The sequence below is a fragment of the Castor canadensis genome, chromosome 1 (genome assembly GCF_047511655.1).
Source record: "Castor canadensis chromosome 1, mCasCan1.hap1v2, whole genome shotgun sequence".
Classification (NCBI taxonomy): domain Eukaryota; kingdom Metazoa; phylum Chordata; class Mammalia; order Rodentia; family Castoridae; genus Castor; species Castor canadensis.
In genome coordinates, this window is record NC_133386.1 from 78275162 (window position 1) to 78293019 (window position 17858).

The 17858-nt window shown below is 35.8% G+C and overlaps 1 protein-coding gene across 7 annotated transcripts in view; it reads right to left on the reverse strand.

The window, feature by feature from the left end:
- Dop1a (DOP1 leucine zipper like protein A) overlaps window positions 1–17858 on the reverse strand; it is a 96243-nt gene that overhangs the window by 19470 nt on the left and 58915 nt on the right. For all 7 annotated transcript variants that reach the window (XM_074078839.1, XM_074078870.1, XM_074078847.1 and 4 more), the window contains 9 exons: window positions 13685–14276; window positions 12811–13085; window positions 11177–11329; window positions 9735–9832; window positions 8136–8395; window positions 4581–6570; window positions 4133–4244; window positions 3850–4032; window positions 1792–1917 (listed from right to left, as the gene is read on the reverse strand). In XM_074078839.1, the coding sequence (XP_073934940.1) occupies window positions 1792–1917; window positions 3850–4032; window positions 4133–4244; window positions 4581–6570; window positions 8136–8395; window positions 9735–9832; window positions 11177–11329; window positions 12811–13085; window positions 13685–14276 (3789 nt within the window). The remainder of the gene's footprint in view (window positions 1–1791; window positions 1918–3849; window positions 4033–4132; window positions 4245–4580; window positions 6571–8135; window positions 8396–9734; window positions 9833–11176; window positions 11330–12810; window positions 13086–13684; window positions 14277–17858) is intronic.

Consider the following 17858-nt stretch of genomic DNA (forward strand, 5'->3'; position numbering starts at 1 on the left):
TGAAATGATTGCCTTTTTTCTTTTTCTCAAGATATTACATGTCTTGAGTAACAGTTTGGCTGGCTAGAAAATTATAGGCTCAAATTTCCTCCTCACCAAAATTTCCAGTGTTGTTATGTTTTTTAAAGGAGACTTTAGGATGTTCTCTTTATCTGCCAATGTTTCTGTTATGACATGCTGATTTTTTTGTAGGTATCTTTTCACAGTGCTGGGCATAAACTGGAAACTTATTTCCTTCATTTCTTAAGATTTTCTTGTACTATATTGTTAATAATTTTATTTCTGTAAAAAGACACTGTACATCCAGTATTACTCTTTAATTTTCTTTCTCTTTTCTCCTATTTTCCTAATCTTTATTGGTATTTATCTACTTCTGGAATTTATCCACTTAATGTTCCATCCTTTCTTCAATTTTTTAAAATTATTCATTTATTCACATGTGCATACATTGTTTGGGTCATTTCTCCCCCCTTCTCCCTGTCTCCACCCTCTTCCTCCCTCCCCCCCTCACTTCCAGGCAGATCCTGTTCTGCCCTTACCACTAATTTTGTTGAAGAAAAGACATAAGCATAATAAGGAAGACAAAGCGTTTTTGCTAGTTGAGTTAATGATAGCTATACAGAAATATTCCTAGCATTGCTTTCGTGTACACATGTGTTACAACCCATGTTGATTCATCTCTAACTGATCTTTACACTGGTTATTGATCCCCTTCTTATGTTAACCTCTGTTGCTTTAAGGTTTCTGTATTAGTTCCTCTGGAGTGGGGACATCAAATGCTTTCAAACATCCTTTCTTCAATTGATAGTGCTTCTTCCTGCCAAAGCATTAACTCCAAGAAAAATTTTAATTTTTGGAATGCTCTTTCTATTCAATGTGATCTCTACTACTAAATCTTCATATGCAAACTAACATAATAGTAGTAGAAATATTTATATTTATTATTTAGGAATATCAGTATACATGTAATGTGAAGTCAGCACTAAAACAAATCAGCAACTATTTGGTGCAAAAATATTTTGGATGAACATAAATCATTTAATAGCATAATTACTTTAAAATGTCATGATTTATTTCCAATGTAGAACAGTAGTTTTTGAAATTTCAAACTCGCAAAGCAAGCGATGAAATTTTCACTCATAAAATTCAGTTAAAAACAATAATGAATTACATCTAAAAACATTAATTACTTAAATTATAACATAATAAAAAACTACAGTTATGATGAAAACTTTCTCCATATCTTTGTTTTGTGCCCTGAATGAACAGAGTTTTAAGAATATACTGTATTGGGCTGGAGCAGTGGCTTAAGTAGTCCAGCAAGCACAAGGCCCAGAGTTCAAACCCCAGTACTACAAAAACAAAACAAATCAAAACCACTGCATCGTGTGATAATTTCTATTTAAAGTACAGCAACAGGATTAATCTTGTACTAATTTCTCTTTTTTCCCCACAATAAACAATACTTCTTTTCTTTTCTTTTTGTTTTTTTGGGAGAGCTGGGATCAAACCCAGGGCCTTATGCATGCTAAGCAAGGGCTCTAACATTGAGCAATACTCCTAGCCCTAAAATAGTATCTTTTATGGTTGATACCAAATTTTAATAAGAAATTTAGGCAACAAGTCATTATCTACACCTGTAGACAAACTTGCTTCCAACTCCCCACTCACCTTAGTCCCACTGCAACCTATAGAGAATTGAAAAACAGCACGTACTCACAAAATGAAATAAATTAGTATGTACTGATCAAATGAAAAAAAAAAAAAAGGACCAAATGTTTAAATACATACCTTGGCTCGTGTAGTGGTTTTGTTCAGTCTTCTTTCGTTCCATACAAATGCAATGGCAGCCATAAAATGAACACCATGATTCATTGAAATGGGGCCCAATAATTCAAGTATTTGTTGTCTCAAGTTCTAAAATAATTTAAGCAAATTACAAGTGAAAAAATACGAAAACACTAATAACAAGACAGAACTTTTAGTTTAGTAACAGCAGAAGAACCTTTAATAGTTTTAAGAGCTATGGCCAGGTGTAGTGGTAAAGTCTGTAATTCCAGCACTCTAGAGGCTGAGGCAGGAGTATCAGGAGTTTGAGACCAGCCTGGGCAACACAGTGAGATCTGTTTCAAAGCAAACTTAAAACAACTGCAACCATGCCTATTTTAATTCTAAGACAAACCCTTAAGATGACAATTACCTATCAGGCAAATGCGAATCTAAATATTAAGATAAAGTATTAGAGAAATACAAAATATGAAATTAGTTCTCATCCCTTCTCTTGCCCCAATTAAATGTGTTCTGATGAACCCTAGATCTAGATGATCATAAGGTCTAGGAGTAAGGTCAAGTTACTGAGGTATGTCAACTTGAAAATTTAAAAAATGCTGACAACAATCACATAAAACAGAAAAAAGTTTAAAAATATCAGAGAACAAAAAATTTCAAAAAAAATCATAGGCTCTGAGCCTATCATTCTAAGATAACCACTTCTAAAACATGGACTTTCTTGATTCCTTTTTCTGCACATAACTTTTACATAACTGAAAGCAGTTATTAAATTATGTAGCAACCTATTTCACTGAACTTTTGAGGACTTTTCTATCCAGTAAGATTTCTTGCGCTGGAGGAGGAGCTCAAGTGGTGGAAGGCTTGTCTAATATTTGTGAGGCCCTGGCTTCAATCCCCAGGAAGTACAACAAAACAAAACAACAGAAACACCTTCAAAACCAGAATAATCAGTGGCTAAGTAATCTAACATCTTGAGACAGTAACTTGTTTTCCCACTTCCTTATTTAGGGACTCTCATTTTACCATTAAATACCACTATCATGAGCACTGCATAACTTTGATTACCTTAAAATTCATTCCTAAAGTCAATTACTAGGTCAAACATTATGAAACTTTTTATTTTTATTTTTTGGATAGGAGTTCACTATGTGGTCCAGGCCAGATTCAAACTTGTGATCCTCTTGCTCAACCTCCTGAGTGGTGGTTTTAGGTATGTGTTACCATGCCTTGCAAAGACTATGAAATTTGGGCCAGGAGCTTGTAATCTCAGCTACTTGGGAGGATCACCATTTGTGGGAAGTCCAGGGAAAAAGTTAGCAAGACCCCCAACTCAACAAACAAGCTGGGAGTGATAGGGTATGCCTGTAATCCCCACCACACAGGAAGCATAGGTAGGAGGATCTTGGTTTAAGACTTGCCTCAGGTAAAAATGTGAGACTCTATCCAAAAAATAACTAAAGCAAGAAAGAGCTGGGGGTCTGTCTCAAGTGGTAAGGCCCCAATATTGTCAAAAAACCCCTTAAACTTTTAAAGCTCTATGTACATATTGCTAGATTGTTTTCTCAGAGGGTTTTGCATATTATCAATATAAATGTACTAAAAAAGGGAACAAAGTTATAACATGTATGACTGAGTATCAAAAACATGTTACATGAAAGAAGATAGATATAAAAGACCAAATATTATATAACCTCATTTCTATGAAATGCTCAGAAAAAATCAAATCCATACATAGAGAAAACAGACTAGTGGTAGACTGGGGTTAGGAATGGAACAGAGTGAGCATAAATGGGCACAAGGAATAGTTTTTTAGTGAAGGATGTAGTTTAAAATTGGATTGTGATATTCATGACTTTGTCAATTTACTAAGAAAAATCACTATTTGTACATTTAAAATGATGAATATTGTGATCACATCTCAGTAAAACTGTTATTTTATAATTAATCCATGGAGAATGCCATTAATACTATTTAAATTATCCACACATTCTAAATATGATCTTGGGGAAAGTCCTCAAATATACTCAAGATCTACGGACAAGGTAAGAATTGTCCAACCTTTGTGGCTCCAAGATTAATAGTGGTAACAGATGCAGATGCAGCAACAATCATCTTTTCTGAAGCATCAGCCTGGTGCAGTATGCTCCAAAGCAGAGTCACCGAGGACAAGATCATGTGAAGGATGGAGAGGATTCCACTGCGTGCTTCAAACAAGTGTTTTTGGTCCACGTTGACCAAAAGCTATAAAGTGTGAGGAAAAAAAAAAAAACATGGCAACTAAGTGGGAAGCAACTGGACCTTATGGTCTTTAAAAAGGATTCACCTATTTATGAAGTCTTACTTGATGATACTGTGTAGTTGGATCCAACAAACAGTAATGAATAATGGCTGTGATCCCTTCCAGAAGAGTTAGAATCATATCTGGTGGAATAATCGATGCCATCCACAGAGGCCTGAAATAAAATGTGTTCATCTGAACCTAAGATCTGTGAATGCATAGTTCATATTTTACCACTAGTAAATTTATAGCACACACCAGGCACACAGTAGGTATTCAATAAGTAGTGGAAGACTAAATAACTAAAAGAATAAGTCAGGGTTTCATTTCCTAATCTATAAAATAAGTGAGTTGGTCTAAATGCACTAGAGTTGTTTTTGGCTGAAGAATTATATACAAAAACACACACTCTACCACTGAGCTGTATGTATGCTCAGCCATACTTAAGTTGTAACTGATTTTTTGGACATTTATGCAGTCATATGTGAAAAATGTCAACATTAACACTTACCTACTATCAGATAATCCTGTTTCATATTTGTACTGCTGAATTAGATTATCCAAATTTCTGCACAGCTGTAGTGTCACGGAAACAACCACTCTCTGTAGAACTTTTCCCATGTAAGGTAAAGTAGATGTGATTAAGCCAATCCACTGTGGGTGCATTTTACATGCACAATGTTGATGTAAAGCACGTATCACTGCACAGAGGAACATTCCTTGACACGTGATTGGCTGAGCATGCAAATACTGCAGAGAAGTCATGGGCTGATGAGGGCTGATGTGTTCCAGGTCAGAAACAACAAAATCAAAACCTGCTTCATTCTCTTCAGGAATAGTCATCACCCGGTGTTCTAGAACAATCAGCCTTTGAAGCACCCTAAGGAGTTGTGACTGGAGTGTGCTTCCATTGTCAAATTCATCCTCTGAGAAATTAATAAGGCTGTCTTCTGAGAAACCTTCTTCCACAGCAACCATATTCTTACCTGCCATTTTCTCACTATACCATTTCTGTGCACTAAAGATAGACGACAGCAAACAATGAAGAATCACTTTTTGAACTTTGCACTTAGATAACATATCGGAGATAAAACTAGGGAAGCCCTTTGCCGAGCTTTCTATTACTTTTGCCAGCTCAGTAAAAAGGAGAGTCAAAATTTCTATGCTCATCATCTGCATGTTTCGATTGCCTATTAAGTCTTGTGTAGTGACCTTGACATGAGTTGGGTAATGGCTACGCATATAATATAAACAGAGGGAAATAAGGATTTCTATGTACATGGAACTACGGAAGTTATGATTTGAGTCCACTGGAATGTGACTATAAAAGTCTTTGCCCATGACAGAGATCCGGTGTCTGGCCAATAGATTCTGAAGCAGAGACAACTGAGGAGTATATGCATTATTTACACTAGTGGTTGAAATGGCATTTACAAAAGAAACAGGGTTAGTTTTCAAGATGGCCTTGATGGCAGAGAAAGCATACAGAGTCCTTGATGAATCATACAACTGGAGATACAGGAGCACATGTTGATACAGAGGATGGATGTTGAAATTGGGAGATTTCCGTGATCCTGGAGAACCCATATCACTCTCAATTTCAGAAATTTCTCCTTCTCCACAGCTATACCAATTCTCTAAATCCAGACCATCACTAAAGAAAATACTGGCTTGTTTGAGTTTTTCATTTGCAGTTTTTTTCTTGTCCTCATCCTTTTTCCTGGCAAGTTTCACTTTGGGTTTTGCTCCTGGTTGTTTACCTGATTCCTTAACAATTGTTTCTTTCTCTGAGACTTTTTCTGGTAATTTTTCTTTGAAGCTGAATTGGATACTACTGTGACTCCTCTGTCTAGATTTGGTTTCTGTGGAGGCAACAGAAGGATCATGGAGGGTTTGTGTGGTTCCTGAAATACAAGGTGAGGAGCTGTTTCTGGAGATTCCGTTTGCCAAGTACTCATGGCCTTCCTCTGAAGACACGGATGGAAACTGAAGACTTTCATTACTCAGAAAAGCACTCTGACTCTGCTGAGTGGATTGATCTTCGCTTTTAATCACCTCCTCACTTAGTTCTAAATCACTATCTTTTGGGGGAAGAGCTTCAATTTCTATCTCGGATGTAACTGACGCAGATTCTGCTTCAAGGCCACTTACAACTTTACGTATCAGGTCAAACACCACCTGTTGAACATCATCATCTGGAGAGCTTGCTTTTAGCATGTGAGAATCCTCTTGGGCATTTACATTTTCAGTATCAGCCTCATAACTCAAGTTGTCCCCAGCTGAGGACTGTGAACATCCAGAGTCAGAACTCTGAAGTATTTCTATCTGTTGGTCTGGAAGATCAAAATCAGACATAACCATTGGAATCGTCTCGCTACTGGTACTTAGGAGGGAAAGTCTGTCACTCAGTGGATTAACAGTGAGACTGAAATTTTCTATTTCATCCATGGTAAGTGGCTTTTCACTATTTTCTTTTGAGGCAATGAGTTGAACTTGGCTTACTGGCATATGACAAAAATAATAAGAGAGGAAGAAAACAAAAGGCATTAAAATAATTAAGAGGTAGAAAGGTAGACTGAATTCAAAATTTTAATCATTATTTTCACCACCTACTTACATTTTCTTATTAAAAATCACATTCTTATTTATCAATTCTTAGATCTTTAGAGTCAGAAATTATGTGAATGACTATAATTGAACTTAAAGAATGTAAAATAGTTTTAATTAAGGTAAAATAACTTAAATTAATGTAAAATAATTTTTTTAAATTAGCATACAAGGTTTCACTGTGTTAATTCCATAATTAAAATTTGTAACAGTGATAACAGCAAATTTAAAATGGGCAAAATATAAAAATTTATCTTCTTTCCACAAAGTAAAACATTTTTTATTACAAATTAAAAATTTATTTTTCTACCCCTGTGATAATTCCCTATAGTTATACTGTTTCTAAGAATAGTATATAGTTAAATATAAAAATAGATAATGTCCTTGATTTTAATAAAAATTCAATAAGTATGTATGAATTATATGTGTGAGACTGTAAACTGAGAGATAGTGAAAAGGGGAAGAAGAGATCACTACTTCTGTCTGAAGAGCTTTAAATTAGTAGGAGACCATAAACACATTTATTCACTTCTATAATTTTGGGGGCATATTAGGCTGATGAAATTATTTTAGAAAAGGTAGAAGACTCAGTGCCATATACATAGTGCACACCAAACTACTACCCAATTCATAATACCACAGGGAAGGTCTGAGGCGGATTGCAGTGTGTGGGGGGGTGAGAATTCATCAGATAAGAAAGGACTGTGGCAGGTAAGGTGCTGTCACCAGGATGTTCTGGCAATAAGCAGGATAGAGTAAATTCTTATAATATCCAGGGTAAGCTAGAAAAGAAGCTGAACAGTGGAACCACAGCTCTGTACAACACACTAGGGCTGGAGTATGAGCATAATGGTTTGGTTCAAGCTTCACTGTTTACCAACTGTGGGACTTTGAAAAATCCACAGCTTTCTAAACATTAGCAATCTGCTTGGTAGAAGAGCCTTTTTATTACTAACCTCAGAGGATTATTTGTCAAGAGAGAGAAATAAGATATGAGTCTTTTGTTCCTGATAAAGGGCCCTTAGCATTACATAAAGGGTATCAATCAACAGTTTGTAAAGTATGGACTTTGTAGTAATAATAATGAACACTTATCAAACCCTTATGATATACCAATCACTGTAGCAAACATATCACAATCACAACTACATCTAATGTTCATTACAGAGCACTGAGTGGAGGATTTTGTTATTCCCCCTTTACACAGGAGGAAAATGACTCATCAAACAAAGTGTGTTACTGTAAATTCCCTGTGAAATGTCTACAGAGCCTTTTCAGGACCCATATTGCTAAATAATTTCCAAACTGAAGAATGTCTCTCACCACAGCTGTGGCTGATTCCTCCCCTGAGAAAGGAAAAAAATCACATGCAATTCTTGTGCCCATCACTGTTGTGCTCACATTTCACTTTAATAACTTAATTCTAAATAAAGGTGTTCTACTTCCACATGATATTCACCATTGCTGCAGGCAAAATTTTGCAAAAAATGCTTGTCACTCTCCTCTCCTGGATAACAGGGTGTCTTATTCCAATAACGTTCTGCTTGTACACGCTGCACTGAAACCCTCTGAGTTTTTGGATGAAGCAGGAGCAATAGCAATGGTTCTAAAACTCTTGCAATATCATGTCTTTGTAGGACTTGGTTCAGCCAGGCTTGTCCCACAGAGCTGGTAGAACCATCAAGACTGTTAAGGCTATCTAACATGATGAACAGTGACCTAAAATAAACACCAATAATTACAATAAAGCACAAAACACCTCTAATTGTAACAGTAATTTTTCTGCAATTAACATATTGTAAACTGTGTTTATTTTAAATTAACTATTTTATGGTAATCATAATTTAAATTTTGACCACAGTAATTTTCAATCGTAATCTCAGTATATGCAATAAAAAAGGAGAAAACAGGGTTTTTTTTAAATATACTTATTTTTGAAATATCACAAGCATGCATTATGTTTATAAGATAAACACTAAAGAATAGAAAAAGTCTTGTTTTAGCAACATAGTCTATTGAAATCATTACATACTAAAGCTTCTGCAAATCAACATTATTTGCACACTGGTCAGGGCTATCTTGCTTCCATTCTCTACAGGAGTCAAAGGTATGTTCATAATTCAAGGAAAGATCTTCTGCGAAAGACACGGAAGTATGATTTGGAATAGGAAAAACTGAGATTCAAATCTCTCATGGCATCTTGGGCAAGCAGCTTCTCTGGGCTTCCACTGTATCATTTGTAAGATAAGGGAAGGTGGTTGTCAAGTTAGAGACAAGTATTTGCATAGTACCTAGCTCAGGGGCTAGTTCATTGTAGGGATTCAAGACACGCTTCAGTAGTGACTTATTTAAAATTGGAAATGCTAGTCGAAAAAGCACCAGCTGAAATGACCACACACCTAATCTGAAGCTATGCTTTAAGCATAGATTTGTGGTCATTCTATGAGATGTACAGACGAGACTGCTAACTTATAACAATAAGATACTTATAAATGGCAGTTCCTTGGAAATTAATGCAAATCTGATATTTAAGGTATGAATCACTTCAGTTGATATTAGGACAAGACAAAAAGGAAAATTACTCTCAAGCAACTACAGGTTCTTTAAATTCATTGAGGGGGTTTGTCAGTGTTTTCAGTTACAGATTTTGGTTAAGTCCAGTTCATGGTGAAGATTGAGAATGATAGGTTGAGAAACACTTAAACAATATACTTTTTATATGTAGTTTCATCAAATGTGAACACAGACTCAAGAAGGCCATGCTCATTTCTGTATCCCTGGCACGTAGAATGGTGCTTGGCAAATAATAGGGACTTGATAAAGAGTGGTCCAATGAAGGGAAGGGGCACTGGGTACTCCAGAGACTGTAAGGAAATCTGGTGGGTATGTGACACTGCCCTGCATTTCAATATAGCTTGGATTTTCAAATAACAAATAAATTTTGCATCACAAAATTTGTAAATTTTTATTTCCTACTTTAGCCAATCTACATAGAGGATTCAAGAAGAGTCAACAAGAAGACATCTGATTGCAAAGTCTAATATACAGTGTAACCAACCTGTCAAAAGAACGTGCAAAAGATGACTTATTTATATGGAGATCCCTTGTCAGGTGCCAAAGAACTGCAAACTTTGCATGTGCTTCCATCCTTATTTTCTGAGGAGGAATGTGGAAGAGTAAACTATTTAATTCTCACTTGAAGATATCTAGTGATTCTAGTAAAACCAAATCAACAACTTAGGACTATTATGGTTAATGCCCACAATTCAAGGGCACACTGTAATACACTTTTATTACATTTTTTTCTGTCTTTTCTTTTTTGGTGCTGAGGATCAAACCCAGGACCTCACACATGCTAGGCAAGTGTTCTACCACTGAGCTACATCCCAGCCCCTTTTATCACATTGTTTAATGAAAGTAGAAATAGAAAATACTGCTTCTGTAAAAACAGAAAACATTATCTCACAAACTATTACTTGGTTAAGATTTTATACTAGATCATTGCATGACAGAGAATAGAAGAAACTATTATGTCATGACATCTTGTATATACAAAGCACAATTTTTCCCTCATTTTTCAAAATTAATGTACTCTTCCTCCCCAAAATTATACCTTAATCTCAACTGAAGTTCTACAAGAAAAATATTAAACCACTTTTGGAATTATTCAGAAAAAGATTAGGAGTTAAAATAATGGACAGAACAATGTAGAATACATTATTTGGTATTAGATAAGGAACATATATGTAATATAAAACCAGTAAAAATTATGGCTTATTTAAAATTTTATTTCTGAACAACTTTGAATATGGTGAAGCAGAAATAGAATTGTAACATTTTCCTTGGAATAAACACTTTATTACTCTCATTTACTCCTTCATGTTTCTCTTTGCTAAAATCTTCACTTACTCAACACAATGCCTTTTTAAATATGAACCATGCAAAATCACTAGCATTGGGTTTTAATACACATCCAAAATCTCCTCAATAAAATTAAATTTATATTGCAGAGCAGCATAGGAAGACAATAAACTTCATTAAATTACCTGAAGTTGCCAATCAAAATGATTCCCCCTACCCTGGCCCATCCAACAGGAGACAACATAATTGATTTATGTATTATTTCATATACATTAGGATACATAATTCTTACTCTGGATATTAAAATACAAACACAATAATCTCACATATTAGTATACAAATAACTTATGTATAACTTATAAATGTACTTTACACATGACTTCATTTATATACATTAGTAAAGGTATCTATCAGGCCTATAACTGAATCCAACGTTCTTCTTTAAATGATACAAGAATTTATACCAACAAAAACTTTAATCACCACTGCCCATACTGGTGTCTTGAACTAAGAAATAAATCAGATACTAACTATAATACAGAATTCCCTTAATTTACCTTTTAGAATAGTGTATATGTTAATCTGTATTTGTGTGTGTATATATGTAGGTATGTACACAATAAGAAGAGAAGGATTTACCTTATCTTTATGGGTTAGCTGATGACTTATAACATCCTCACAGATGCTAGAAGAAGGAACCAAGTTATGTAATTGATAAAACAGTTCCACACTCTTCTGGTGGTGCTGAGGTGTCCCATCTCCTAGTTGGTCCCATAAGATCAAAGCTACATGCTATAGAAAATGATGCAAAGGGGACTGTGTTACAAAACCATTAACAGAAATTATTTAACAAACATTTCTTATTAGGTACAAACTACTACCTGATCTCTGACTGCCAGACCCAGAAGTTCTTTAATATGCACGGTACCATTGGGATGAGAATTAAAAGTAAAGCAGTCCATCAATCATATATGGGCTTCACACACATATATGAAATAGAACAATGAAGCTTCTAGCAATTGTTTTAAGAGGGTGGGTAGGGCTTAGGGGGGCTGGTGGGGGCAATCTAACCAATGTACAATGTAATGCTATTCAGAATTGTCACAATGGATCCCCCTTGTACAATGACTATATCCTAATAAAAATGGTGGAGGGGGGAAGTAAAGCCTTCCACCTGCTTACTTTCTGGTCACCTAGATCCTTAGAACCTTTTATGACAGTCCTTTTCTTTTAAACATCAGAAATGCAATAGTCACTTTCTGGAGGGCACAGATAAGATCTCATATCACTATTTTAGTGATATTTAGTAAAGTAATACTAGAATACATTTTTAATAGGACACAAATCTCATGTTAAATTCAATTTCATTTTTTATGATCATATGTTATATAGTAAAATAAAACTCAGAGTCCAAATATCCAAATTACTTAAGACTTTCTTTTCCCTTTTTGAACTCAGGACCTCTGTGTGCTAGGCAAGTACTCTAGCTGTAGCACTTAGCTACACCTCCAGCCCAATGAGTTTAAAGTAACTCATATGTGTCACACATGTGTTATCATGGCAATTGATATATAACAACATTAATAAGAATGCAAAAATCTTTAGAGTTCACAGAATGTTATAGGAATCAGCTCCAATGTAGCAGGGGGAAATTTCTGGAGGGTCACTATGACTTGAAATCAGATTTTTAAAACTTCTTTTGCAGCACTGGGGATAAAACCCAGGATCTTCCGCATGCCAGGTAAGTGTTTTACCCCTAAGCTGTATCCCCAGCCTTTGACTGTTTGAGATAGGATCTTACTATGTAGCTCAGGCTGGCCTTTGAACTTATGATCTTTCTGTCTCCACTTCCAAGTGCTGGGATTACAGGTGTGTGCCACCATGCCTGACTAAAAAATGAAACCAAACAAAACCTTTATATGTAAAAAGAACCTACCTGTTTAAGAAGTAATATAACCCAAATGTACCTGATGTTCTGTGTAGAAGATATCTATCCCACTGTGCTTTATTTTTCTGAATTACATACAACACAGATAATAATCAGACAATATAGAGTGTCAAAAAACTTTTCATGGGAGTTCTGAATAGATGAGATTTTACTCTATGAAAAGAAAAGTGTCATAGCCACATAATCTGGAAATAATCTACGGTATTAATGAACTTTCCTCTTTTTTAGTTGAAATTATTCCTCCATGGCTTCAGTGATCTATGTCAAGTAGCACACATGCAGTGATTATCTTAATCACATACAATCTGTATTTGTTAGACTTTACCTTGAAAAATTCAGTCTTCTCAACTATGTACCTCAGATTGCCCTGGGTGAGGGGTGGTCTAATAACCACCGCTACTCTTCCCTGGTTTGGACTTAAGGGCTGTGCAGGCTCCATGCTGTTGATGTTTTCTCCAGTGACCATGGCCACAGACTGAGTCAGTCCCACCAGGTCCATGACTAGTGAAATAGCAACACTTTGAACACTGAAATCATCTGCTTGGTTGCAAGCATTCATCAGAGTTTGCAGCCACTGTGGAGGCTGTACATGCTCACAGTCTGAAACAAAAAAAAGGGAAGCAATCAGAGTTCACCACTATTAATTATTTCACACATACTTTTAAGCCAGTTTCAAATACACAAAGCAACTACTTCATCTTGATCTGTTAACAAAACCTAGTTACTCGCTTAGTTTATAGCTTTTAGAAAAATATAGCAGTAAGAATTTCATAACCTTTTTTTCAATATACATTCTTCTCATGCCAAGTAATATAATCTACTTTCCTGTCCTGAAAGCAGTTTTTTTAAATAAAAAATTACCTAGTATTCATGGTACTCTGTGTGTATAAAAAAATTTAAATAAAAGCAAATACAAATAATGCTGTCATAAGAAAGGAAACTAGTGGAACTAATGTTACATTACATTTCTCCAGAGATTTCCTTTTTTGTTTCTACTCACCTGCAAGCAAACTGTGAAAGCCACCAAAATCACAAAAATCTTCAAAAGCAGCAATTTCCCCATAATGACTGTATTTCACTTAAATTTTTTTAAAAAAAATTAACTGGCTAAAAATCCTAACTTTAATATCTAAGAACATCTTTAAAAATAGCATGCTAAATAAAATATTGGAATATAAATTAAACAGAGATGACCTTACCAGTCTCTAATTTTTCAGAACATAACTCTGATGTATGGTTCCCCTCAGCAATGTAAACTGGAAAACTTGAGCACTCTAAAAAGAGCTGACAGGCAGCAAGGAAGGCAGAAAGGTATTCTTTTGTAGTTTTTTGTTTACTTAGATTTCTCTCTTTTATATCTCCTTGTGAATCCCTATCCCATTTTGAAGTCTCTCCCTGATGGTCTGAAGCCAAAGAAGAGTTACTCTGAATGACGTAGAGACTGATGAGTCTGGTAAGAAATTGTTGGACATACTCCAGGCAGCACTGCATTGCAGTCTTTTGGGCTGTCTTCCCACTTCGGGTTGCTGTCCCCTGAGTGACTATGGACGGGGGCTGGATGATGGTTTCTTCAGATCCCACAGTGGATGCTGTTTCTGTCTCAGAGGACGTGCTACCAATTGGGATAGTAGCGGCCCCCTGACCTTCACTTAGTTCTCTGTCAATGTCATCAGTTCCATCTGCCTGATACTGTATAAATTCAGTGAAGCCACTTTCTGATGATCGACTACTTGGTGGGTTTTCTCCATCTTCGAACACTTCAATAGGGTTTTCCAGAGAAACTGATGGTACCTGGTAGAGATTTTTTAAAAAGCAAAAGGCTCATGAAAATGTCACAGGGAAACTCCCTGCGTAGCCACCTTAAACAAACAAAAATGTCATTTTTTTCCCTTTTACAAATCGGAGAATAGGAGGGTGGAACAGGGCCCATCTGGGGGGTTGGCATCAGTGTGTGGGGGGAGGTGGTGGTGAAAGGGTGTAGGAAAGTGAATATAGTGCAAATACGGTGTATACATAAATGTAAATGGAAAGATATCTCTTGAAACTATTCCAGGAATGGGGGGAGAGGGGATGAAGGAGAATGGTGGAGGGAGTGAATTCAAATATGATACATTGTAGGAACTTTTATAAATGCCACAATGTATCCCATCCCAGCACAACAATAAAAAATATTTTAAAAAACAAAGAGAAAAAAGCAAAAGACTCTGTTGGTATATATATATATATACACACACAAACAACAGAAATGGCCACTGTCTGAGAGAAGTTTTACATTAGATTATGTATAGCTTAACTCACATTCTGTTGAATCCTAAAGTAGTCCCTACACTGACTCATATTTATGATAATCAGTAGTACACACTGATATGGCTCTAATGAATACATTAGTATATATCCATTCACCAAGTATTTATTATGCATATCATAAGGTTAGGTTAAGATAAAAACAGACACACTCACACATATATAAATCTTTAAGATCTGTATCCTTATTTTCAAATGAGTAATAATTTGTTTAATCAAATTCATGAAATTATTTTACTAATGTCAAAACTATGCAAAGAATGAGATAGTAAGGTTAAAAATGACATTTTAAAAATTAGAAATAAAATTTAACAAGTTATCTTCTCAGGACCACATGAATGTGAACTTTTGTCAACATGTGTAAAGTATCAATTAAATGTCTTTTTAAAATCCTACATGCTTTCAGTAAATACTGAACCATATTATGGCAGATCCTGCATTAGGCAGTAAGAATAAAAGAAATAGTTTATAACCTAGAGGGGAAGAGGTAATTATAATAATAAACAAACAAATGAACCAGTTCTTGAAGCAGAGTTAGAATTATTAACTTTTGAATTGTTAAAAAGGAGAGGCTAAGTATAATAATAAAGCATATTATCTGATTAAGTTTAAATAAACAAGTTGGTGCATATCATGAACTCCTTGGGCTACTGTGCCAGAGTATAATTTATTTATTTTTCTTTATTCATTTATTCATATGTGTATACATTATTAGGGCCATTTCTCCCCCCTGCTCCTTCCCCCCTCCCCCACCCATCGCTTCCACACAGAACCTGTTCTGCCCTTTTCTCCAATTTTGTTGAAGAGTAGACATAAGCAATAATAAGAAAGACAAAGCGTTTTTGCTAGTTTAGATAAGGATAGCTATACAGAGAGATTCCTAGCATTGCTTCTATGCACAAGTGTATTAAAACCCAAATTGATTCATCTATACCTGACCTCTTCACTACCCTTATTGACCTCTGTCTTTTTAAGGTTACTATATTAACTCCACTGCAGTGGGATGTCAAGTGCTTTCAAGTTTTCAGTTTCCTACCTATTCCCATTACTCCCATATGTGCTCTCCCCTTAGTGTGTGACCCAAGTCCAACAACATTACTGCATTTGCCCTAGATCTAAAGTCTGAATATGACGGAGAACATACAATTTTTGGTCTTTTGAGCCTGGCTAACCTCGCTCAAGGTGTTCTCCAGTTCCATCCATTTACTTGAGAATGATAAGATTTCATTCTTCCTCATGGCTGAACAAAATTCCATTGAGTATAAATACCACATTTTCTTGTTACATTGTCGTAGTGGGGGATCTTGGCTGTTTCCATAACTTGGTTATTGTGAATAGTGCCGCAATAAACATGGGTGTGCAAGTGCCTCTGTAGTAACCTGAGTCGCATTCCTTTGGGTATATCCCTAGGAGTAAGCTTGCTGGATCATATAGCAGATCTATGTTTAGATTTTTAAGAAGCCTCCATATTTTTTTCCAGAGTGGTTGCACTAGCTTGCATTCCCACCAGCAGTGTATGAGGGTTCCTTTTTCTCCTCATCCTCGACAACACCTGTTGTTGGTGGTGTTTTGGATTATGGCTATTCTAACAGGGGTGAGGTGGAATCTTAGTGTGGTTTTATTTGCATTTCCTTTACAGCCAGAGATGGTGAGCATTTTTTCATGTGTTTTTTGGCCATTTGGATTTCTTCTTTTGAAAAAGTTCTGTTTAGTTCAGTTGCCCATTTCTTAATTGGTTCATTGATTTTGGGACAGTTTAGTTTTCTGAGCTCCCTGTACATTCTGGTTGTCAGTCCTTTGTCTGATGTATACCTGGCAAATATTTTCTCCCACTCTGAGGGTAGTCTCTTCAGTTTAGAGACCATATCTTTTGTTGTGCAGAGGCTTTTTAATTTTATGTAGTCCCATTTGTCCATCCTTTCTCTTAGTTGCTGAGCTGCTGGGGTTCTATTGAGGAAGTCCTTGCCTATACCTATTATTTCCAGAGTATTCCCTGCTCTTTCCTGTACTAACTTCAGAGTTTGGGGTCTGATATTAAGGTCCTTGATCCATTTTGAGTTGGTACTTGTACAGGGTGATAGACATGGATCTAGTTTCAGTTTTTTGCAGGCAGATAACCACTTTTCCCAGCAGTTTTTGTTGAAGAGGCTGTCTTTTCTCCATCTTATAGTTTTGGTGCCTTTGTCAAAAAAAAGGTGGGCATAGCTGCGAGGAGTCATATCTGGGTCCTCTATTCTGTTCCACTGGTCTTCATGTCTGTTTTTGTGCCAGTACCATGCTGTTTTTATTGCTATTGCTTTGTAATATAGTTTGAAGTTGGGTATTGTTACATCTCCAGCATTGCTCTTTTTGCTGAGTATTGCCTTGGCTACTCGGGGTCTCTTGTGTTTCCAAATGAACTTTAGAGTGGATTTTTCAATCTCTGTGATGAATGTCATTGGAATTTTGATGGGAATTACATTAAACATGTAGATTGCTTTCAGTAGTATAGCCGTATTTTCTATGTTCATTCTACCAACCTATGAACACGGGAGATCTTTCTATCTTCTGCAGTCTTCCTCAATCTCTTTCTTCAGGGGTTTGTAGTCATTCACATCCTTTGTTAAGTTTATTCCTAGGTATTTGATTTTTTTGAGGCTATTGTAAATGGAATTGTTTCCATATATTCTCAGTTTGTTCATTGTTGGTGTATAGAAAACTAATGATTTTTATAAGTTGATTTAGTATCCTGCTACCTTGCTGTAGCTGTTTATAGTGTCTAGGAGTTTTTGGGTAGAGTTTTTGGGTCTTTAAGATATAAGATCATATTGTCTGCAAATAAGGATATTTTGACATTTCTTTACCTATTTGTATTCCCTTTATTTCTTCTTCTTGCCTAATTGCTCTGGCTAGGAATTCCAGGATGATGTTGAATAGGAGTGGGGATAGTGGGCACCCTTTTCTCATTCCTGATTTTAGGGGAAATGGTTTTAATTTTCTCAATCAAGTATGATGTTGGCTATAGATTTGTCATATATAGCCTTTACAATGTTGAGGTACATTCCTTCTATTCCTAGTTTACTCAGAGCT